Source organism: Thamnophis elegans, chromosome 4 (genome assembly GCF_009769535.1).
Source record: "Thamnophis elegans isolate rThaEle1 chromosome 4, rThaEle1.pri, whole genome shotgun sequence".
Taxonomy (NCBI): Eukaryota; Metazoa; Chordata; class Lepidosauria; order Squamata; family Colubridae; genus Thamnophis; species Thamnophis elegans.
Genome location: NC_045544.1, coordinates 124882794 through 124908701, shown reverse-complemented (window position 1 = coordinate 124908701; position 25908 = coordinate 124882794). Strand labels below are relative to the sequence as shown.

Here is a 25908-nt window from a genome sequence, read left to right as displayed (position 1 = left end):
GGAGCTGAAATTCAACACATCTAGAGCACTAGAGCATTTACTTGGGAGCAGGTCCCATTGAAATCAGTAGGGCTTAGTTCTAAGTACACTTGTATAGGATGGTGTTGATAACTATTCAAAACAGTAAAACATCTCCTAGATGAATATAAGAAACCTGTTGGGTTTTATACAATCTTTGTTGAACTACGAGTTTACAAAGTGGAGTAAGCTGGAGACACCATTTCCCCTACTTACTAGGGACTCAAGCAGATTCTGTTTAAACTAGAAATAAAACTAGAATAGGGAAATGCACAGACGTGATCTTCACCTTTGCTTGTGATTTGATCTGCACACTAATTTACTGAGCCAAACAAGTTCCAGAATCGTGCAAAATAAGCCAATAAAAAATGGGAACCCCTCCGTTCAGGGATTGACTGTAAAAACAGACTAGTCGTATTCTCCATGTGGGAGTCCCAGCAATGTTATTTTGTCTTTGCCATTCTGCAAAACACACGTAAAAGCCTGCATTAGCCAATCAAAACTCAATTTATTAAAAGATAAAGAGATGACAGAGAATAAGTGCAGAGGAGATCATCAATCTTTCTGGCTATTGTATAAAGTCTAATAAAGGTCGGTCATGCTGTCGATTACCTCCAAATCTCCCTTTGTAATGGATTCTTCCTCAACACGGAACTGTAAATCCTCTACCTTCCTGTAAAAGAAGGGAAAAGTCAGAAGAAAGAGGTGGAAAAATTTCCAAAGTTATTACATCCACCTCTTATAGCAAGTAACTCAGATTATGTAATGGAACTCAGACAAGCTGATTTATTGCTGTTTATAGAATGATCATCATTGCTAATGTTCTTTTTTTGGTCTCTTTGAGTCAGTGTTGTCTCCTGGTTGACCTTTTTGACAAATCCCTGCAGTTTTTTGGCCAAGATTTTGGAAGTAGTTTTCACTGCCCTCCTTCCTAGGGCTGGGAGAGAGTGACTGCCCCAAGGTTACCCAGCTGGCTTCATGTTCAAGCCAGGACTAGAACTCACGGTCTTCCAGTTTCTAGTCTAACCAGGACACCAAGCTGGCTCTCTCCTGTTGCCTAGAACACTGATGGCTAACCTTTTCCGGAGTGAGTGCCCAAAGCGCGTGTGCGCACATGCATTTGTGCGTGCCCCCAAATCCCCAAAATGCAATGTACAAGTGTTCCCCCACACGCCTCCCCCAACCCCTGCACATGTGGCTCCTCGCATGCACCCCCCCCTGGATATGCACGGCAGAGACCCGAAGACCAGCTGGCTGGTGGGAGGCGCATGCGCACATGCGCAGTAGAGCGGAACTGGGGGTGACAGCTCACGTGCCATCAGACAGAGCACTGTGTGCCCACCTCTGGCACATGTTCCCCATCATGGTCCTAGAACATTACAGGTCCTTGGTTAATGACCACTTGCTCAGTGACTGTGCGAACTTGGGAGAGTGCTGAATGAGTGGTTCAGGTAGGCCTTGACTACAACAGTTCATTCAGGGACCGTTCAAAATAACAACGGCTTTGAAAAAAGGAACTTATGACTGTTTTTCACACTTATGACCACTGCAGCATCTCCATGGTGATGCGATCAAAATTCAGAGTCTTGGCAACTGGCTCATACTTAGGACGGTTTGCAATGTCACAGATCCCCTTTTCTGCTATCTCCTTTTCTGACCTTCTGACAAGCAAAGTCAAGCGGGAAGCCAAATTCACTAACAACTCTGGACTAACTTAACTCTACATGGGGCTGCCCCTGAAAAGTGTTCGGAGACTACAACTGGTCCAGAATGCAGCCACGCGAGCGATATTGGGTGTACCGAGATACACCATGTTACACCTATCCTCTGCAAGCTGCACTGGCTCCCTATCGGTCTCCGAACACGCTTCAAGGTCCTGGTTATCACCTTAAAGCCCTACATGGCCTAGGACCCAGATATCTGCGAGACCGTCTTCTGCCACATACCTCCCAATGGCCGATAAGATCACACAGGATGGGCCTTCTCCGGGTGCCGTCGACAGACAATGTCGTCTGGCGACTCCTTGGGGGAGGGCCTTCTCTATAGCTGCTCCGACCCTATGGAACGATCTACCCCCAGAGATCCGGACGCTTCCCACTCTCTCGGCCTTCCGAAAGGCTACTAAACCTGGCTCTTCTGGCAGGCCTGGGGCTGTTGACCTCATGAATGAGGTCCAGCCCCGCCTAGATTGAGTGCATGAATTTTTTTTTTAATCTGCTTTTCTTCTTTTTTTAAAATTTTTATCTTTGATGTATTTCTGTAAGCCGCCCGGAGTCCTTCGGGATTGGGTGGCATATAAATTCATTAAATTTGAATTTGAATTTAACAACTGCAGGGAATCATTTAACAATGATGGCCAGACTGGTTGTAAAATGGGGCAAAGCTTACTGTCTCGTTTGACAATGGAGATTTTAGGCTCACTGTTGGTCATTAAGTCGAGGACTACCTATACTTCAGACTGGTACTTGGAATTCAGACCCCACTGCAGCATTCCCATGGTCCTGTGATTGCAATCTGTTCAATACTGGTTTGTTCAACAACCAAGATTCCAGTCCCAATTGTGGTTGCCAAGTCAGGAATTACCTGTAACCCACTTCAATATTAATACATTGTCACCAACAGCAATAGCACTTATATACCGCTTCACAGTGCTTTACAGTCCTCTCTAAGCGCTTTACAGAGTCAGCATCTGACCCCCAACAATCTGGGTCCTCATTTTACCTGCCTCGGAAGGATGGAAGGCTGAGTCAACCTTGAGCCAGTGAGAATCGAGCTGTTGGCAGTCGGCAGAATTAGCCTGCAATACGGCATTCTAACCACTGCATCCCAAGCTTGATTATTTGCCTTCTCCTAAGGCAAACAAGCCATATTTCACATCCATTCTATTTTCAACTCCCAACCCTCAAACTCCGGATACCTTTTCTCCTCTTCTAACTGGTTCAGCAACTCTACTTTCTCCTTCTGCGCTGCATCCAGCAAGGCTCGTGCTCTCTGCAAATTTCCTTCGGTTTCCGTTATATACTAAGAATGAAACAAAAAAGAAAGCCCAATCAATTTTCCAGCATTGTACCAGATTATACACAGACGTAATTTCACTAGTCTTACCTTTTATTCTTGCCCATTAAGAAAAGGGAAATGACCAAAATAAATGAACCTGGAAAACATTTGTTTCCCGTGGGATTTTACCTATCTCCCCTGCCCGCACCCCACAGGACCTTAGGCAATTTCCCATTACGATGCCAACCAGAATTGGGGCATATTTACTTAACAGTTTTATTCAGCATCTAAGAGTTCCTGCAGGAATTGCCTGGTGGTCTAAAAGTCAAACTGTGTTCATGCACAAATACATGTGGCTTAATGGAAAAGCATAAACTCAACCACAACAATAGCAGATAGGTTTAATCTACATCAGGGGTGTCAAACTCTATTTCATTGAAGGCTACATCAGGGTTGTTTTTGACCTCAGAGGCTGGGTTTTTGGTACCCATCTGTTTGAAGTTACAACGGCACTGAAAAAAGTGACGTATAACCCTTTTTCACACTTATAACTGTTGCAGCACCTCCTATAGGTCATGTGATCAAATCTGAACGCTTGGCAACTGGTACATATTTGTGGATGGTTGCAGTGCCCCAGGGTCATGTGATCACTTTTAGGGTGGCCCTCACCATGACCTTCTGACAAACAAAGCCAGGCTCACTTAACAACCCTAACAACCGCAGTGATTCACTTATCAACTGTGGCAAGAAAAGTCCTAAAATGAGGCAAAACTCATTTAACAACTGTCTCGCTTAGCAACATAATTTTTTGTTCCATTGTGGTCATCAATTGAGGACTACCTGCACTCTGTTTCGGGCTAGGCTTCCTGACCTTGGCAACTTTCAGTTGTGTGGGCTTTAACTTTCAGAGTTCTCACCAATGACCCTGCTGGTTCTGGAATCCTGGAATTTGAAGGCTGTCCACTTGGACATTGCCACGGTTGGGAAAGCTCGCTTTAGATGACCCTTGGTGAATACCAAATAACAAATGATTGTTTCTGTTAATAATAATGGACCTATTTTGTGCTTGCAAACCAAAGTCATACTTAGTGCTTAATAATGAATAATTCATAGTGTTATATATCAGATGCTTTTCCTTCTTGGCTTCCTGTCAACCTTCTCAGGTAGACCTGACAGAAAACACAACCAGAGAAACCAATTCTACATTATTGTAAAGCTACATTAATAGAATCCTGCAAGTCTGAAATTTCTCCTGCCATCTCCTTTACAGCCTGAGACCTGAGTGTGGGAACCTTTTAAGCAGGGGTGAAATGCTACCAGTTCACCCGAACCGGTAGTAAAAAAAAATGCTACTGGTTTGAGTGAACTGGTATTTCCAACGATCAGCTGTGATGCGCGGTTTATATAAGCTAGAATCATCGGATTCCTACTTTCTAACTAATCTAAATTGCATGGCACAGCTGATTCCTCCCTCCCCCGCTGTACTACTTACCTTTGCAGGCGTGCTCGTAGCAGGCTCTGCCCACCCGCCCGGATGTCATCACATCCAGTTTTTGAAGCTCTGCGCATATGCGGAAAAGCCTGCGCAGAGGTGGCCCTTGTACTCACATTTGCAAACTGGTAAGGAAGGTAGTTGATTCCACCCCTGTTTCTGCGCCTCTTCTCTGCCCTTTATGCATCTGTATGCTCTGTCTCTTATATGACCATTCGCTAGCAGCATCTCTTCCCCCATCTCTCAAGGTCATTCCCACATACTGTGTTTTCCCCAAAATAAGACAGGATCTTATTTTCCTTTGACACCCGAAACAAGCGTGTGGCCTTATTTGGGGGAGGTCTTATTATTTTTGAGGTGCAGGAGGCGGCGAGCGTGGTCACCTCATGGCTGCTGCTGTGTTGCAATATTTTCAGGGAGGGCTTATTTTAGCACATGCGCTCAAAAGCCTGATTGGGCTATTATTCAGGGAGGGTCTTATTTTCAGAGAAACAGGGTATCATTGCCCTTCCTGTTTTGGTTCTCACTGCACAGCTCTACCTACCTGCTCGTGCTGAGCTTTCAAGATGGCAATCTCCTTCTCCACCTCACAGATGCGCTGGTTGCCTTAGCAACTTCAGCACGCTCCAGGTCACGCTCAGCCAGGAGCTGTTCGATGTGCTGCTGCTTGTTCCTTCAATGCTTCCTGAAGGGCTGTTGTGCCAGAGATCTTCCGGGCATAGCCGAGAAGATGTCTCAGTCAGCTGCAGAAGGAGCATTGGAAAATCTCAGTGGAGAAAATTCAATTAGCCACTTCCTTTTATGTCCTTAACATTGCTGCAAAATTCAGCCCGAACACATAAATGCATTTAATAAATGATGGGCAGGATGAGCTCTTCCCTATATAATCTGCCCTCAAAACTAACCACTATCATATGAGTTTTAGATTAAGAACTGAGGAGAGAAATGAAAATGGTGTTGGGGCCAGTCGGCGCCAAAAAGGCAGTCTCGACAATGAGTCACACAATGCATTTGATGGGGTTTTTGCTTTAAATGTTATGTGACTCCAACCATTGTGGTTGGAAATCCTGATTTATGGCTTAGAACTCTCTGTGAGTCAATATGATTTAAAACATAGTTAACAGGAAATGGCTCCATTGCCATGTATGAACCCAGTCACCATTTCCTCTTTGACCATACCGCCAAGAAACAATGGTGGTTGACGGGGGCCATCTTGGCAGAACCAACAGGGCTGTAGGTGCCAGTGTCAGGCCTGCAGTTATATCCCTTTTAGGATCTTTGGCCTGCCACACTTCTCTTATTTCATTATGCTGTTTCATTACTGTAGTAGTTGGGAGGGGGGAATAGAAAGGAGTAGAATTGTGAAATGTGTTGTTGTCATTCTTTTCTAGAAGCCTAGGTCATTTTTTGTCTCCGCACCTTGGCACCTCACCGGAACCAGCTGGGTGGAGATGCCAGCGTGGAAGAAGATTGGACCATGTGATGGATTTTTGGGTGTGGGGACAAGATCATGAACTTTCAACTGGGTGGGAATCTGATGTAACTTCCAGAATGGGATTCACAGATGTGCTAAGATGTCTTTAAGGATCATTTGCCTTGGACTCTGATTTAATTCTACATGATACTTGGAATGCTGACACCCAATTTGTCCATCTCTCTTTAAAAACTGTGTGTTTCTGAGAGAGAAAAACAATCTTAAGTGAACAGTGTTTTCAACCTTGGCAATTTGAAGCCGTGTGGATTTAACTCCCACAACTCCCAGCCAGCATGCTCGCTGGGAATTCTGGGAGTTAAAGTTCGCTTCTTCTTCTTTGTCTTGTGCCATATCCATCATTGGACATTGGCAATCATATTGGTGATCTTATTTTTATCAACAGCCACATGAAAAAGTGTTGCTGAATTTGTCCAACCAGTCCTTAGATTTTGAAGCCATGATGTTCTTCTTCTGCCTGGACCTTGTTTGCCTTCAATTTTCCTTGGAGGATTAAGTGAAGGATTTTCTGAGTGTCGCATCACATGTCCAAAATATTCTAACTTTCGCTTTTTTAATGGTTTTGATGATTCCCCTTGGCTTTCCAAGTAGCTTAGCATCTCATTTCTGATTTTGTCACCCCAACTTATACGTAACAGCTGCCTGTAAATCCAACATTTTAAATGCTTCTAATCTCTTCAAGTGGCTTTCTGTCAGAGGCCAACTCTCACTCTGTAGAGCAGGATAGAAAGATGTTGTCAGTCCTGGAAGCCATCTTTTTTTTTTTGGGGGGGGGGAATCTTCAGGGCTGACACATTTAGGGCTGTGGGAAATGGGAGGGGGGATTGTATGGAATTGGGGAGAGATCTAGCCCTAACTACACTCTTTTCTAGGAGAGTCAAGGCTATCCTGCTCTGAACTTGGCAGTGGTATGACTGGGAGGCATCTCCAGTTGGGACGGTGCCTGATTGGGCCATGTGACAGACATGTGGGTGCTGGTCAGGGACTTGGACTTTTCTTTGGGTGGGGAAACCTGTAAGTGTCAGATCTCGGGTTTTACCAGATGTCCCATATGGCGTCTCTAATAAGATGGAACTTTGAGGAATTCTAGCCTCGGAGTTGTCAGGGTTCAAGTAAACACCCCTAACAAAAGAAAACACCGAGGCTTGAGTTTCCTCAAGTTCCATTTTATTAGAGAGCCATATTGGCACATCTGGAAAAACCGAATCTGAAAGCTTCCAGGTTTTCCCACCCAGTTGAAAGTTCAAGATCCTGCCCCAACACCCACAAGTTCGTCCCATGGTCCAATCTTTCACTTCCATGAAGACAGAGTCCTCCATCCACATCCGGCAGGTGCAGAGACAAAAGTGACCTTGACTTTCTAAAAAGAATGTTGTTATGGCTACACATCACCCAACTCCATATAATCCTCCCCTCCCATTTCTCACAGTAGAAAAGGAAAGCTAGCTTGCAGCTCTGATAGGAGTCTTCCTTTGTTGATGGTGTTATTTGGAACCCTGACAGATGTAGCATCTGACAAGCCTGATTTTCAATCTTAAGCTTATGTCGTTGAAGTCCACACATTTCCCAATCACTAAGGCTGAGAAACATTGGCTCTGGGATATACCATATATTTGAGCAACGGTCCTTGTATCATCTCTCTCAACTAATGGGAAAGGAATGGCTAGCCCAGTGATGCTATGACTGGAACTTGGATGATCACTGAAAAAGGCATTTTAGAAAAAGGACAAATGGACACATATGCATGTGACAATCATTCACCACATCTGTTAGGATTGCGTAATTCATGGGGCCGTGCATGATTACAACCTGATGTATGAGACATTATGAAGGCTTATTGTGAATCCCCTATAAGGTGAACCTTACCAGTCCACTCCGGCTAGGCCTTCCCCCTACGGAGGAGGCCACAGAACTGACAGAGCTGATGGACGAGCTGCTGGGACTGTGGGTCAAGGCTGAGACTCCCTATGGCCATCCTCTTACTTTTCTTGGCTTTTGGCTGGGCTGGTGGATGGGAACCCAATCCGGATTACCTTATGGATAGGAGCAAAGAGGCCAAACTTTGGCGGGCACTGAAAATATCTGGAGATGAAAGAAAAGAGGCAATTTTCCAGCGTAAAACATTTCCAGTTTCGCATTCTCTTCTCTACTGTGTGTGTCAGTTATGAATTTAACATGCTTCACAGAGATCAGCCAAGCTGAGAACATACAGCCCTTTGGGATTGTGAGCCATGAGTGGCGGACCAGGTCAAAGAAGCTTGATCTGAATTAAATCAAATTAAAGTAAAGCCAGCTAATGGAATGACTCCCCGTATATTTAACGATTTTCTCTTCGGTCAAATTAAGAATTGAAGAATGATTTTGTGAACAAGTGTAAATCCATTATCAAAGCCCCAACTCAGCTTTATGGATAAATAAATAAACCATAAAATCTGTGTGTGGATTTATTTACACCAAACACTACTCTCTTTGTTGAATCTGTATTCACCACTCCATTGTTCTTAAAGTGTGACATCTGATGCAAAATCACCAGGATCAGGGCTTTGAGATTATAATCACATACAGCTGATTTTACCCTTCCCAAGAGACACCAAAAGGCTATAATTTACAATATAATATGCAGTATTTCAAAAGGAAACAAAAAATATTTTTAAAATACCTGATAATCGAAACACTACAGTGCTTACTTACATGTACTTACTACAATGCCCAACAAAGCATAATAATGTAGGTACACACAGATAGTCCTTGACCTACAACCACAATTGAGTCCAAAACTTCCACTGCTAAGCAAGACAATTGTTAAGTCAGCTTTGTCCCATTTATGACCTTTTTTCCACTGCAATCACTGCAGTTGTTAAGTAAATAATACGGTTGTTAAGCAAATTTGGCTTCCTCATTGATTTTGCTTGTCAGAGGCCAGCTGGGAAGGTTACAAATAGTGCTCGTGTGATCCCAGCAGAAGTAGGTTCCTATCGGTTCGGACTGGTTTGAACCGATTCGGCTGAACTGGTAATGGTTTGGCGGCCTGGGTCGCTGGAACCAACATCGACACCAGGCCTGCCCAAGCCTCCTATGGGCCACCATTTTGATTTTTGGTTCTGCGCATGCACAGAACAATTGTAATTGCACAAATTTAAATTTTTTTCCTTTTTTTTAACATTTTGCGCATAAGCAGACCTATTTTTGTGCAAATGCATGTGTTTGAGCGAAGCGCCCGCACAAATTTTTGCGTCCACCGAATAGGCAGTAATTCCGGGAGCAACCCATCACCCCCCCCGGATCCCAGGACAATGCAATTGTCATATGCCAGTTGCCAAGTGCCCTTTTATTTTTATCTATGGGGATGCTGCAACGGTGTAAGTGTGAAAAACAGTCATAAGTCATTTTTTTCAGTGTCATTATAACGTCAAACTGCCACTAAATGAATGGTTGTTAAGTCGAGGACTACCTATATTTTTAAAAATAATAATGGCAACCTTAAAATGTATAAAGTTGTAATGTAATTGGTCCTCGACGTACAACCATTTGTTCAGTGACGGTTTGAAGTTATGGCGGGACGATGCAAAAGGAATTAGGACAGGTGCCCTAAATTATAGCAGTTTTAGCACCCCAGCTACAATTCTGATTACAATTAAGGTTGCTCCAGCAACTTGCCCACACTTATGACTGCAGGGGTACTTCTGCACTTCCCTGCCACCTATCTCCCCCACATCTGTAGATGTTGGGCCACTCTGCACAGCAGCATTCCTGGATGACCGCAAAGGGCTGGGACTGAAGAAGAGAACAAGGACTTCAGCAGTCTCAGTCAACTGCCACCACTACCCCTACGCCTCTACTTCAGCCCAGTGCTGGAAACTGAGAACTAGTGCCTCAATCCTAACACCATGGCCAGCAACCCCACATCAAAATGCAGAGGCCAGCTGCCCCCCCTACTGCCCCTATGGGTCTCCATAGAACCTGCTGACCTTTGGCGTCTTCCTTCCATTGCATGCCCAGCCTGAATCTATGTGAAGCAGCTGCTGGCCACAATCAGGCCTTATTCCCAAGGCCACTCACACCATGCTTCAAATAAATGGTAAAAGATAAAGGTTACCCTCGCACGTATGTGTCAGCCTCTGCTTTGCTTTGCTGCTTCGGCTGCCATTGAAACGGGGGGGGGGGCATGGTATTGGGAGGGGAATACTAATTGTGCTGGAGGAAGATTCTGGAGTTCTGCTGCCTGTCTTACTGCGCATGCGGAGTTTCCGCCAGGCCAACGGCACCGACATTCCATCTTGGTGATGCCTTTCAAAGTTATCTCGCACCTGACCCTTGGAGAATTATGATTGGACTGTGACTGGGATGCCAAGGGGTGGGAATGGGTTATTCTATATATCATTTGCTTTCGCGCCTAAATAATCAGTCTCGCTTTGCTAGCTTCTGTTCATTTATAATTAGTAAAAGTACACTTGATTTCTATCAGTGGAGTCTTGTGGTTTTCTTTCCTGATTATCCAATGAAGGAGTGCTGACAATATGTGCTCATCGTTCCCGACTCTAGGAGGCGGTGCTCATCTCCGTTTCAAAGCCAAAGGCCAGTGCTGTCCAAAGACGTCTCCGTGGTCATGTGGCCAGCATAACTAAAAGCCAAAGGCGCACGGACGCTGTTACCTTCCCCCCAAAGGTGGTTCCTATTTTCTACTTGCATTTTTACATGCTTTCGAACTGCTAGGTTGGCAGAAGCTGGGACAAGTAAAGGAGTTCACTCACTAGGGATTCGAACTGCTGACTTTTCTGATTGACAAGCTCAGCGCTCTTAGCCACTGAGCCACTCCCTCTATGCTTCCAATAGCACATCATTCTAGCTGGACTTGGGGAAGATGGCTCACATGACCAAAAACAGTTGCCTCGCAGAGGGGCAGGATAGGCACAACTCATCAGCAGCGGGAGCAAGACGACCGCGAAGGTTATCTGGGGGATGCCGGATGCCAAGGGCGAGAAGGACTCCACGGGGGCCACTTTTGCAAATTCTGCAGTTTTGTGCCTCACTGTTGGAAGCTTCCCAGGGTAGGGTAGCTGTGAACTGAACTCTTGAAGCTTCCTGGGACAAAACAGCTTGCCCTGCAGTGTTGAGCTTCCTGGGACATGGCAGTTTTGCTCCACTCTGCTGGAAGGATTGGGGGTGGCTGAAATTTCCAAGGATGGCTGTGGCTTAATAACAAAATCTGTATTCAAAGAAATGAGGGTATAATGAAATTTGGAGGATGGCAACAAACGATAAATTAACGACAGAAATTAAATTTTAAAAAGGGATGATTAAAGTAAATAATTATAATGAAATATGGGTTTTTTTATAAAATCAGTGCTGGTGGAAGGCAAAGCGAATAAACCTATTCAAAAATATATGTTGTTTTGGAGGGTATAAGGGCACAATTGAAATATATTGTATATCTTTTAGTTGTTATAGATGAAGAAATATAAGGGTGGGAGTGCACTATAATAATTTTTTTTTGTCCCCCTTTTCGTTCTTTCTTTTTTTTGTATTTACTAAGTTTGTATTATTGTATTTAAAAAAATAAAAAATACAATAAAAATCAACCAAAATCTGTGTTGTTAAATTAAGGACCCAGTTCTGGAACACTTTCTGTACATTGCTAACAGCATATGCTGCTTGCATCACTGGTCCAAATCCTCATGGGCAGAACCAGCAAAAGTTCCAGGTTTTGTAGCTGCTCGTAAAGGCATCTCCTTCATATAACACACTCCCTTAACCGTGGATAATCTTCAGTCCATCTGGACTTCCAAGGGGTTCCCCAATGTCTTTGTCCACAGACCGACCAAGGAGGAAGAGGAAGTTGCTGGGATGGTGAAACCCCAAAGCACTTCAGCCACGGCATGACAGACAGTCCCACAGCTGTGGGATTGGGGGTCTGCTTTCCAATCCCTCAAAACAAGATGCGGGTCAGCCCAATGGGCAGAGATGGGAGTGAACAGGCAATTGTGGGCAGATGAAGGGGAGGGGAGTCTCTTACCTGGGACGACCTGAGGCCGAGGGCTGAGAGGGTCAAGGCCAGAATTGCTTGGATGGGGTGGATTTCGATTAATAATGGCATCCTGTTAACAATGGCGACAGAGAGTGCCAGATTGCTACCCCTAAGCAATGCAATCTCCTGACATTGGGCTTGTGGCCACATCGCTTAGCAACAGAAATTCCAATTGCAATTGTGGTTGCAAGTGAAGAACTACTGCCTGTATTAATAAACAATGATACTGTATGATAACATCTTTGCCTATGTAATTTAGCTTTGGCTCTCTCTCCCTCTGTCCCTCCCTACCTTCCCCCCTTCCCCCAACTCCTATTCTTACCCAACAATATACTAGCCCAGTGATGGCTAATCTTTTTGCCATTGTGTACCAAAAAGGGGGGGACAGGACCTAGGAGAGTTGTGTGCAGGTGTGCTACCCCATAATTCTATGTGCGTGACCCCCCTGAACATGCGCACGCTACCCCACCCCCATGCATGCATGCGTGACCCCCGCTCTCCCCCCCCCTGCTTTTGTTGCGTGATGGTGGACCTATTTTTTGCTCTCTCCAGCTCCAGAGGCATTCTAGGAGCTTGGGGGTATGTGTGCAAATGGCCTCCCCCGCCCTCCCAGAGGCGCCCTCCCACCCTCAGGTCCGTCCACTTTTCTGCACCTTGCCTTAATTTTCATTCTCTTTTTTGGGGGGGGGGGAAAGCTGCCATTGTTTTGCCTTCTGGCCAAGAAATGCAAGAGCAGCTCTATCCTTTTGAAATCTTTGGTTTTCCAAATCTCCATTCTTCTATAATTTTGGATGACTACAGTTTCCCATCACTCCTAGACTGCCCATTGGCTGTCCTAACTGAGGATAACGGGAATGAAAAGTCCCATTATCAGAAAACACTGCCCTGTTCCCTGAAATAAGACCTCCCCGATAATAGAGCCGAGGTGGCGCAGTGGTTAGGGTGCAATACTGCAGGCCACTTCAGCTGACTGTTATCTGCAGTTCAGCGGTTCTAATCTCACCGGCTCAAGGTTGACTCAGCCTTTCCATCCTTCCGAGGTGGGTGAACATGAGGACCCAGACTGTGGGGGCAATAGGCTGACTCTGTAAACCGCTTAGAGAGGGCCGAAAGCCCTATGAAACGGTTATATAAGTCTAACTGCTATTGCTACTAATCAGCCCAATAAAGGCTTTTGAGCTCATGCACTAAAATAAGCTCTCCTTTGAAAAATAAGCCCTCCCTGAAAATATGCAATATGGCAGCAGCCATGAGGTGACCCACCTCGCCGCCTCCTGCACTTCAAAATAATAAGACCTCCCCGGAATAAGGCCAAGCACTTATTTGGGGAGTCAAAAGAAAACAAGATCCGGTCTTATTTTCAGGGAAAATATGGTTTGGGCGCCGGCTGTTTTCTCCCTCTGGAGGCTTCAGGGAAGTCTCTGGAGGGCAAAAAATCACTGAAAATGAAGGCTGAAGTTAGCTGGCCAGCATGCGCATGTACACTGGAGCTGACAGGGCAATGCCTCACGTGGCCTAACAAATGGCTCTGCGTGCCACCTGTGGCACGCATGCCATAGGTTCACAATCATGGTACTAGCCAGTCTTTCAACATCTACCATGTTTCCCTGAAAATAAGACAGGATCTTATTTTCTTTTGACTCCCAAAATAAGTGCTTGGCCTTATTTCCGGGGGAGGTCTTATTATTTTGAAGTGCAGGAGGCGGCGAGTGTGGTCACCTCATGGCTGCTGCCATATTGCAATATTTTCAGGGAGGGCTTATTTTCGAAGGAGAGCTTATTTTAGTGCATGAGCTCAAAAGCCCGATTGGGCTGATTATTGAGGAGGTTCTTATTTCAGGGAAAACAGGGTAGGGTTTTCTGATAAGGGACTTTTCATTCCCGTTATCCTCAGTAGGACAGCCAATGGGCAGTCTAGGAGTGATGGGTGCTGTAGTCATCCAAAATTATAGAAGATGGAGATTGGGAAAGCCAAAGATTTTCAAAAGGAATAGAGCTGCTCTTGCATTTCTTGGCCAGAAGGGAAAACCAATGGCAGCTTTTCCCCCCAAAAGAGAATGAAAATCAATGCAAGCTGCAGAAAAGTGGAGGGACCGAGGGTGGGAGGGCGGGGAGAATTGCCAGTAATAAGATGTGGCAGCAAGTAGTGAAAAAGCAAGGGAAGGTTTTTATAGTCCTGCCAAGTCATTTGCCCAGATGTGAGCAGCTGTTCCAGAACATTGCTTCTAATTTGTGGACACCCACAAGCACACCAGAGAGCTGGCAGCTGTCCCAAAACTGTCTGCCTCCATAGAGGAGGAATTGCTCAAGCATTAGCATTGAAAGCTGAAGGAAAAGTCTGCCATGCTGAGGGGAAGGGCCAGCTGCAATCCACAGCTTCCACCTGCCTTTTCCAAATAAATACAAAAACACTTCTCTGGATGCTTTCAACAAGATGTCAAAAAAAAAAAGGTGGTGGGTTTCAGTGGCAAAGCCATTTCCCTGCCAAGCCCTCCCCTTGGTCTTCCATACCACATAATGACATAGCAATCAACAGAGCAGTCTTGAGCATGTTTGTGTTCGGACAAGAGCATGAAGCAAACTCCTGGTCCTGACAAACCCCCTTTATTAATTTACTGTGAATTCTGCTCATTCACATCCAGCAAAGTCGTTCAAGGGAGGATTTACAGCCACAGACCTCATCTGGCTTGGAGAACTGCCAGGCCGATATCTGCAAAACTGGCAAGGAGTCTCAGAGAGGTATGAACCAATTAAGCAAACTAATTGTCTCCTGCAAATTCCACTCCCCTTCACTCCTATTTCCTCTGGAGGGGCCATTCATCATCCACCTGTGGCCTTACTCCCAGGTCGACCCCTGTTCTTTAGTTGTTCCCTTTGTCTGGCAACTCTGCACATGCGCACACTGGGAACAGGCTCCAGCTGTGAGCCAAGGTGCGCAGTGGTTAAATGCAGCACTGCAGGCTACTGCTAGATCAGCAGTTTCAGCGGTTCCAAATCTCACCTGCTCAGGGTGACTCAGCTTCTATCCTTCCGAGGTGGGTAAAATGAGGACCCAGATTGTTGGGGGGCAATATGCTGACTCTCTGTACACCGCTTAGAGAGGGCTGAAAGCCCTATGAAGCGTATATAAGTCCTACTGCTATTGCTATCTGCCTCACTGATGTCCGACTCTGAAGGCAGCTGATAACTGGCATACGGCTCTGGCCCCCGCTCTGCCTCTGACACAGAGCCCTCATCAGAGCCTTCCCCAGACTCCAGGGACTGACCCTCTTCCTCCCCAACCTCCTCACTGTCCGAATCTGTTGCCAGCTCCACTGGCCGCTGGCAAGCCACAAACAGTGCAACTCCCAAGATTCATAAGCATAACCTCCTCGTTATCACAGACTTTAATTTGCAATTTGACTCAGTCTACAAAATCTACTCCTGCTGCCCTTGAAAGGCTCCAGAAAGTTACTAGTATAAGGGAAGAACAAAAACAAGGAACTGACTGATGCATCCATGCCGGCTGAGGTCAAAGTGTATCTCAAAGTGTATCTCTCTGATGAGTGTCCTCTGCTCTTGTGGGTGTAGTTGGGTGACAGCCATGGATAGCTACTGTGTAGTGCTGAGTGCCAAGAAACCGGATACCCCGTTGATTTTCCGCTGTGGCTAGAAGCACCTGTTACATCAGGGCTTCGTGCGAAATAAAAACAAAAAGAACTATAGATTTACAGGGATCTATTGACTTACAACATTCATTTGTTTAGTAACTTTTCCAAGATACAATGGCACTGAAAAAAAGTGACTTATGACCGTTTTTCACACCTACGACCATTGCAGCATCCCCATAGACCTAGGATTAAAATTTGGGTTCTTGGCAACTGGCATGTACTTATGACAGTTGCAGTGTCTGGAGGTCATGTGATCACCATCTGTAACCTTCCCAGCTGGCTTCTGACATGCGAAATCAATGAGGAATCCAGATTTGCTTAACAAATGATTCATTTAATGCCCGGGGAGCATGAAAGGAACTCCTTGAAGACGGCATTATTTTTAGCAATTGGGTGTCCCCTGGGCAATGGTGGTATCACAGCAAATCATTTCAGCTGAGAAGAACCCTTGGTTAGCTTTCTAGGAGCTTCTGACATGAATATGGACAACACCCACAGTGATTCGCTTAACAAATATGGTAAAAAAAAGATAGGAAAATAGCAACAGCACTTAGATTATATCCCGATTTACAGTGCTTTTATAGCTCTCTTTAAGTGTTTACAGAGTCAGCCTATTGCCCCCCAACAATCTGGGTCCTCATTTTACCCACCTCGGAAGGATGGAAGGCGAGTCAACCTTGAGCCTGGTGAGATCGAACTGCCAAATTGCAGGCGGCCGGCAGAAGCAGCCTGCAGTACTGCACTCTAACCTCTGAGCCACCACGGTTCATGGGGCGTGAGCAAAGTGGGGCAAAACTCACTTGCTGTCAGCACTCCTCCATTGAATAATTAGAAAAGAAAACACGAGACTCCATTGATAGAAATCAAGTGTACTTTTACTAATTATAAATGATCAGAAGCGTAGCAAAGCGAAGACTGATTATTTAGGCGCGAAAGCAAATGATATATCCTTGCTTAGTAACAGAAATTTTGGGCTTAGTTGTGGTCATAAGTCTGGGACCATTTACACTTCAACTGAGGAAAATGTGTGTGTGTGTTTTTTAACCCAAAACAAGACAACATGATCTGGGGATCTACCAATTTATTTCAGGCCACCCATGGTTCATTAGAACCAAAGGTTAGAAGACCTTAGTGGTTTCCTGTTTTGGCTAAGCAAAACAAGACGAAGGCAGTATATTTTGTTCTCTCTCTCCCCTACCACACTATCATATCTCACCATCTCCCAACCATCTTCTAAGCAGTTGTCGGCATCCTTCACTTCTTTCTCTCTAGCTATTTTTCTTTGGTTGTAGACCACCCAAGAACACTGACAGTGTGCATAAGGACAAGTAATGCACGCAATGTTTTGCACTGTTCCAAGAACGAACATTTCAAATCTCAATTATTTCAAATTATGGAAAGGCAGAATATGTGTCAGATCCTTAACCGATTCTCCTGCATACTGCAGTGTCAACACCTGCTCAAGGATGCCTCACATTAAATCAGGTGACAGGCATTCATCCGTGCTCAGACAGTATCTTAGGAGGAAAATCAAGCCTGACAAGGAAAACAATGAGGGGATTCAGCCATCGGACCTTGAGAACAGATGGATGGGGAGATATAACAAGGCATCCCTGTATGCTCTGAAGAAAGCATGCATCTTCTGACCTTTCACAGGTTCAAGGGACAACATAACCAGTTAACTTTTAGAATGAAGTCTGGAAGAAAGTTAGAAAAAAACCTTGACCCAACAATCAGAAAGTGGATTTTTCAGTGCAGTTCATTCCCCCAAAGAGAAGTAGGGGGTCTTATCGGATGTTGATTTAACCCAGGGCTGGGCAGACATTCACCAGAGATGTATTCAATGGAAGTCTGCACTGAGCAGAAAGTTGGGCTTGGTCAGTGGGTGGAATTCAACCGGTGTAACAACCGGTGTGCTTTGCGCGCGCACATTGCATTTGAAATCAGCCCTAAATCTTCCTTTTCTTGCAGCCCCGGTGAGTAAAACAGCTGAGACGCGGCAATCTGCTCTGCCGCGCCAATCAGCCAGGCTTCAAACAAAGGAAACATAGGACGGAATAGAACAGGGGCGGGTGGGCAGGGCCAACTCATTGCCCGAACTACTGGTTCACTTGAACCAGTCCGAACTGGCTGAATCCCATCCCTGGACTTGGTGGCCTAAATTATTCCAAAAGTGTCTACAGGTACCTTGTTCCAGCAACAGCTCCATCGTTCTTTCCCAGAGGTTCATCCAACTCCACACCACAACCATTCCCCTTTGGCGAAATCCGTCTCCCCTACATAGCGCACCACGCCAGTTTTTGTTCCACCAACCTGTTAAATCATTTGATGGAAAGAATTTTTAAAAAATATATAAATATATATTTTAAAATCACACACAAAGTAAACACACACATTGAGACTAGGGGACAGCAATTAATAGCAAGATTAAAAACAGTCATTTTTCAGTTCCCAAAAAACGGTGAGGCCAGGAAGAATACAGGTAGTCCTTGACTCATGGCCATTCGTTCAGCAACTGTTCAGTTCAAACGCAGAGTGAAAAGGGACCTGCAACAGGTCCTCACACTTATGACCTTTGCGGCATCCCATGGTCTGTGACTACAATTTGGACCTTTGTCAATTAGGTTGTAGACCAGGGGTCTCCAACCTTGGCAACTGTAAGGACTGTGGACTTCAATTCCCAGAATTCCTCAGCCAGCAAAGGGAGATGAAGTCCACAAGGTCTTAAAGTTGCCAAGGTTGGAGACCCCCTGATGTAGACCATGGTTGCAGCATCTTGGGGTCACGTGATCATCATTGTGACCTTCCCAGGGGGTTTCTGACCAGCAATCGTGGGAGCCAGAGTGATGCACGATTCACTTAACAATTGCAGTTTATTACTTAACAACAAAAAGAGTCATAAAATTAGGCATACTCACTCAACAATGAGGCATACTCACTAGCAATGGAAATTCTGGTCCCAATTGTAAACATAAGTCAAGGCCTACCTGTAAATAACAGTATTTGCCATAAAGTAAAACAAAGACAAGTAACATTTTGAAGAGTGCAAGCCTCCAAGTGATGCAGAAATGCTTATCAGGCAGGTTACAAAGAGAAGTAATGTACTTAAAATCTGTATTAAAGCAATATTTTTATTAGTCAAACTGAATATTCACAAAATACGCAGTCTTTCAAGTGTCCAAAAACTCTTCACAAGACAATTATGTTCAGCTATCTGACACTTCAATATTATATTACACCACTCCTGTCGGCTGTCGAATCTCAGCTGAACTGCCCGTCTCATGGACCTCAGCAGGATTGGGCTGAAGCCCTCTTTGCTTGGGAGGTTGCTTCTATCTGATTTTAATGGGTAGCCAGCCTCCAAGTTAAACCTCTTCTTCTGTTTTAATGTTGTTTAAAGTCAATGAGAAGTATCCAGGAATGGAGGAGACAATAAACCCACGTCTTGTCCTAAGATAGACTGAGTCTAAAAGCTGGGAGGAGCTAGCAGAGGAGCATGTCGTCACAGCTTGCGACTCAATCCAATTAGATGACAGACGGAGTAAACCCATTCCTGGATGCTATCTCCACCATTATGGAGAATATGGAATAACTCTGTAGAATCAGACCAGAGCTCGCCTTAGTCCAACAGTTTGTTTCTGCACCGGGGTAACCAGGTATCCAAGGTGCCTAAGAAGAGAGATGGAGCATTTCCTTTCTTCCCACTAGGCATGCTGTCTCCAACCTAGAGGTAACTGTGAGTCTTCAACACTGATAAACTGTTCGCCATTAAGAAAGGGTAGAAAGAGTAGAATCGAGTAGAGTAGAAACTCCTTATTGGCCAAGTGTGATGGACACTCAAGGAATTTGTCTCCAGTGCATAAGCTCTCCGTGTACAACACACAACAAGTGATAAAAATAAATCATAAGATATATCATAAATCTATTCCTTTTAAGGCCATCCAAATGGGCGCATGCTCTCTTGGAACATTGAACATCTCAATTCTCTCCTTTTTCAGTCTAACCATCCACTGCTGGTCCATGATAGCGAAACCCAGTCTTTTTGGTATACTTCTCACCTAAAATTCTTGCTTATTCATGAATATATACGTATTATTATTTGGCAAGTGGTGTCTATAACTGTCTTAGTAGCTGATTCAGCTGATAGCAGATTCTCCTAGAATTAACTTTAACTAGATTTATGGAATGGAATTGGATAAGGTTGCAGAAATCCCAGCCAATGGATGGCTTTCACTTTAGAACCTAATTTATCAAGCATCCTAGAATTAGATTAACAAGTTTCAATATTCATTAAATGAAGTAAACTCTATATATTATATTGTGCTGAAATTGCAGATTGTTCTTGAATCCATTTAATATATGAATAACGCAGCAATAATCAACACAGTATAAATCATAAAATAGATTAAAGGCTACAGTAAATTCTATCCAGTACCTGAAATTATTCTCACCTAGCAAATCTAGAAAAGTTATCATTTTAAGACTTAATACTAAGAGAAACCAATTTTGGGTGTGCCTCAAGCCCATTTATAGAATTATAATCCAAAATGGTCTCCCATTGTGTCAGATTATTTTTTGAAATACAAACTTATTTTATACATCAGTGTGGTCTACTCTGCCAAAACCTAATTAGCCATTCAACTACCGACGAGAACAACACGTACTTTCCAATAAGAAATAGAATATCTGCAGCAGTACTATGTTCAATGTTCGTTTATATAGTTGGGGTGAAATTTAATAAAGTTTAGTATATTTAACAAAATCTTCAGTTAGAATTTGTTTCATTCTAGTATAAATTTTCACAAAATTGTTTACAACACACTCCAATCAAATATGAAAAAGTAGGTCCAACAAGATCATACATTTCCAAATGATTTTTAGAGAATGAATTTCCATTATAGCAATCAGTACCGATGTATCAGCAACCAAATATCTTGTAATAATAGTGAATGTAATGTTTTTTCGTCCATTGCGTATCAATTATCTATATACAACTAAAACTGTCTCGCCTGTCTGTAACTTTCAATTACCCAAAATAGTGCATCACAGGGCAACAGTTTTGAAGCAAAGAACCTGGAATGGGCTAACTTAAGGAATGAACCTAAAATCTGGAATCAGTGGAATTGGAAATTTCAAGGATTCAGAAAAGTTCTATTTGCAAAACTTGTAGGTGCTGCACAAAGGTGGTATTCAGCCAGTACTGACAAGTTCTGGAGAACCAGTAGCAGAAATTTTGAGTAGTTTGGAGAACCAACAAATAGGCTGGCCGCACCCCCTCTGCCTCCCAAGATGATCTTCTTTTGTTGGCCTGAACAGGAGAACGGAGCCTGGAAAGCAGGTTAGTGGGGTGGGGAAAGAATAGGGATTTTGCCAGTATCCTTCCCCTGCCATGCTCACCAAGCCATGTCCACCAAGCCACACACACACCCACCAAGCCACGCCTGCAGAACCAGTCGTAAACAATTTTGAATCCCACCACTGGTGCTGCAACACTACTGCGTTCTGCAGTCAGCTAAGGTCATGTGATTATGACTTTCAATGCTCCCGGTCTGATTTCCACCAGCAAAGTGCATTGCAAAAAAACAGCAAGAAGTTGAAAGTCATTCCCCTTCCCACTGATTTGTTGCCTGCCGGTGGTCAGTCTGTAAGGAACTATCTCAAAAGGATGACCCAAAGGATCAGAGGGTTTTCTAGTTGTATCTAAATTCTGGATCCATTTAATCGTACAAAATGATTTACATGTTCAGTTTCTAAGTCACATTTTATTAACAATTTATTAAAGTGGGCCAGCAAACACTCTGAATGTTGTCCCAAAAGGGCCCCCCCCCCCCGAAAGAGGCAATTAAGCTTTCTGTTTTTTTCTTTGAAGACATTTTGTTTCTCATCCAAGAAGCTTCTTCAGAGCTGAAGAAGCTTCTTGGATGAAGAAGCGAAATGCCTTCAAAGAAAAAAACCAGAAAGTCCGGTTTCCCCTTGAAAGAAAAATCATCCAGCCCTGGCCTGGATGATTGAGAATCTCCATAGACACTCTGAATTTTGTGTCATATTGTTTTCAAAATCATTCAAGTCTCTATGCATTCCCTCTCATTTTCTCAGTTCTTTTTATACAACGATGCTTATTTCAAGGTATTGACACCATCTGGGTGGCTTTAACCTTTCCGAAGATTCAAGTCTCTTGTTTATCAGTCACATTCTACAGTCTGTACAATCTGTCTCTGTTGAGTGAATAGACTATTACACAGATGAGTGATGACACGTTGCAGTACCTGCCAGTTTTGGCTGATCTCAGAAAACTAAACATGGACAGACCTGGTTAATACTGGGAAATCTTAGGGCTGTGATGGTGAACCTATGGCACGCAGAGCCCTCTCTGTGGTCATGTGTGCTGTTGGCAGTTGGTCTTTGCGGGCACCGGAGCGCTGGAAAATGGCCTGAAAAATTGCCAAAAAACAGATCGTTTTGGGGACATTTTCAGGTCATTTTGGGGGGCATTTTCAGGCTGGTTTTGGGCCTTTTTCCAGGCTATTTTCCAGGCCATTTTTCAAGCTGTTTTGGCCCTGAAAAACTGTAAAAAAACCAGGGCATATGTGCGTGCCGGCCAGCTGGTCTTCGGGTTTCCAGTCCTCTGGCATGCACGAAGACGAGCTGGCTGGCGCGCATGCTGGAAACCCGAAGACCAGCTGGCTGGCAAGCACATGCGCACTAGTCAGTTGGTCTCTGGGTTTATGGCACTCTGGCATGCACACATGCATGCGTATTCTGGCTTGGGCACTCAGTGCCAAAAAGTTTTGCCATCACTGTCTTACGGCTACAGAGGTAGTCCTCAGGTTACAATTGCTTTTGGGCCTGGGATTGCACAATTAAGCAATGTGTTCGTAAAGTACGACATTATGTGATTAACTCACTTAGCGACAGCAACCCCAGCTGCCATCATAACTGCAGAATCCGCAGGTGGGAAAAGGTGGGTGCCTCCGGTAAAGAACACAGGTGTGCAGGGCTTAAGGTGTTCTGCAGGCAGGTGCTAGGGAACATGGGGAGGCCGGCAATAGCTTCGAGAAAGCCAGGGAAGGCCACTGTTGAGTGGAGGGGCAGAGGCTGCTTTGGAGTACAAGATCCTGGGGTCTCATATTTTACAATGGGCTCCTTGGGAGAAAATGTGTGTGTGCGGGGGGAGGGAAATCTACGGGGGTGACCTGCAAATGGGGATCACATAATGTAGCTCCTTGCAATGCTATAATTGTGGTTCCCAAGCACCTGAATTGTGAATACATAACTGCAGAACACTGCAATGGCTGGAAATTCGATGTCAGTTTGTAAGTCCTTTACAGCACTGCCATAATTTTGAACTGTCTCTAAATGAATGGGCATAAACCGAGGACTACCTACATTTCCAAATGTCTTAGGCTTAAGGACTTAAGAACAATGTCTAAGCCCTTCTCCTTCTCTGCAGTAACTCCAGATCATTTCAAATCCATAAATATGCTCCACCTGCCTTAAACAATAAGCGAAACCAACATTGTAAACAAAAGCAAAAACATGAAATGTTTCTTCTGAACCCAGCCTAATGCAGGCTTTAGAATCTGGGTCCTCCTTCTCTCCTCCCACTCCCCAGTATGCCCCAGTAAAAGACTAGAGTTAAGTCTTCAAGAGACTTCAAAGGCAGCTCAAACAGAGACTGCATCTCTCCAGCAACAAGAAAATAATACCTCTGAGAGCAAAAGCTTAAATTATCCTGTCTCATCACTGTGACGCTGTCACTGCTCCAAGACCACCCACACTCAATGAAGTGCAATGTAAATCAACCCCTTTTGTTTTTATTCCAAAATGGTCATATAGAAAGCAACAACCTGTTCAGAACTATAGGAAAACAATGGTGAGTACTGAAAGATGCACCCTGCATTGCCTGTTATTAACCATCAATTACAAGCACTGCTGTGTATTTGCTTTAGAGTGGCAATTCACTGGCTTTTCCCTTTAGAACAGGGGTGTCAAACTCGACTTCATTGAGGGCCGCATCAGGGTTGTGGTTGATCTCGGCAGCCGACTTAGTGGCCATGGCTGCATGGGGGTGGCCAGCTCAATGTCATTGAGGTCTGGGGGCGCTTGTGGTGGCCTGGGTAGGGCTGGGGATCCATTATCTCCACACAGGGGGCAGGGCGACCCTTCGCTGACTCCAGGGTGGTCCCGCAGATCTCAATATTTTTCCGGCCTGAATGGCTGCCACCAAGTTGTAGATTAGCACATGGATGGCCTGGGCTGGGGCTGAGGTGCCAGGGGCTGGTCAGAGGTGGTATTCTGCCGGTTCGCCCTGGTTCGGACAAACCGGTAGTGGCAGTGGTGGGAGGCTCCACCCACCCATCCAGACATCATCATGGATGCTCTGCACATGCACAGAAACTCCGCACGCGAGCGCGCGCTCCCAGTTCCAAACCAGTAGCGAAGGTAAGAGGATTTCATGCCTGGGGATGGTCATTTGCTGTTTCCAGGATAGCTCTGCAGACCAGATCTAACCACATCATGGGCCAGATCTGGCCCACGGGCCTTGAATTTGACACCCCTACTCTAGAAGTTCATTTCTAGAGATCCTTCACCAGAGGTGAGCATTAAAAGTGTCTCAGAACTCAATGTAACACAAAAGTGTGCTTCACAGCTTTATGCCACAACTTGGTTCCTTGGTTTAAGCTTTGCATGTTTTATCAACCCAGGCACTGTGGTTTATATACTCCAGTTTAAAGGTTAGCATACTGTATGATCCCAGTCATACTGGGATATGGCATATTCTTGATTATGCACACCATGGCTTCATTTTGTGTGGGAATTCAGCACCTGTAGATCAGGGGTGGGTTCCTACCTGCGATGGTACCAGTTTGCTTCGCTGCGCTCACGTGCACAAGTTCACTGCAAATTGTTATGCACAAAGACCATGAAATATTAATAAAAAACATGCCGGCAACAGCAGCAGAAACCAAGGAACCAGTTCAGGGGCGTGGCCAGCCTAGATTGCTACCAGTTCTGCGACCCAGGCCAAATTACCACTATCAGTTCCCCTGAACCGGTAGGAATCCACCTCTGCTGTAGATCACCCTGGGTGACATAGACCCAACCTGTGGCATCCTTGTTCTAACTAATGGCTTTAAAACAAAACAAAACATCAACTGACAAAAATAGGGAGTCCTTGACTTACAGCCATTTGTGTAGTGACCGAAGTTATAACAGCCCTGAAAAAAGTGATCCTTGCAATTAGAACTGTTGCAGCATCCCCATAGTTGCATGATCAAAATTTGGGGCACTTGCTAACCAGCACTGTTGCCCCATTCCAAGGTTCTATGATCACCATCTGTGATCTTCCCAGTAGCTTTTGACAAGAAAAGTCAATGGGCTTAATAACTGCATGATGTACTTAGCAACTGTGACAAAAAAGTTCTTAAAATCAAACACAAATCACTTAGACAACTGCTTTGCTTAGCAGTGGAAATTCTGGTCCCAATTAAAGGGATACCAGAATAGAAAGTAGGAGATTGTGAGTTCTAGTCCCGTCTTAGCCGTGAAAGCCAGGTGGGTGTCTTTGAGCCAGTCACTCAGCCCAACTCACCTCACAGCAGAGGTGGTAATTCAGCAGATTCTGACCAGTTCTGGAGAACCAGTAGCGGAAATTTTGAGTAGCTCAGAGAACCGGTAAATACTACCTGTGACTGGCCCCGCCCTCATCTATTATCTGCTTCCCAAGTCCCAGCTGATCAGGAGGAAATGGGGATTTTGCAGTAACCTTCCCCTGGAGCGGGGAGGGAATGGAGATTTAACAGTATTCTTCCCCTGCCATGCTCACCAAGCCACACCCACCAAGTGATGCCATGCCCATCAAGCCACACCCACAGAACCGATAGTAAAAAAATTGAATCCCACCACTGCCTCACAGGATTGTTATGGGGATTATTGTAGGAGGAGGAAAAAGTTGTGTTGAATATATTCACTGTCTTGAATTATTTGTAAAAATAATAAAGGCAGGATACAAACAAACAAACAAATAAAAATAAATTTTAGTGGAGGACTTTCTTTAGTATCCAAAAAGGAGAGCTATAAAGCTAAAAGCCTCACTTGTAAGATGATTCCAAGCTTTGAACTCAGGCAACTCCAAAGTAATTATGATCTTATTTTCTTAATAAAATCTCCATGCATGTAAAAAGAAACCTGAAAGAAGTTGCAGGTAAGATTTTTAAAGAAGTATTGGAAAGCA

The 25908-nt window shown here is 44.6% G+C and overlaps 1 protein-coding gene across 1 annotated transcript in view; it reads right to left on the bottom strand.

Moving 5' to 3' along the window:
- Positions 1 to 25908, bottom strand: part of CLIP2 (CAP-Gly domain containing linker protein 2) — a 77285-nt gene that overhangs the window by 30016 nt on the left and 21361 nt on the right. The window contains 11 exon segments of the mRNA XM_032216568.1: positions 631 to 691; positions 2936 to 3039; positions 5052 to 5104; positions 5107 to 5176; positions 5178 to 5228; positions 5230 to 5250; positions 7866 to 7964; positions 7966 to 7995; positions 7997 to 8081; positions 17862 to 17920; positions 17922 to 17987. Coding sequence (XP_032072459.1) covers positions 631 to 691; positions 2936 to 3039; positions 5052 to 5104; positions 5107 to 5176; positions 5178 to 5228; positions 5230 to 5250; positions 7866 to 7964; positions 7966 to 7995; positions 7997 to 8081; positions 17862 to 17920; positions 17922 to 17987 — 699 coding nt within the window.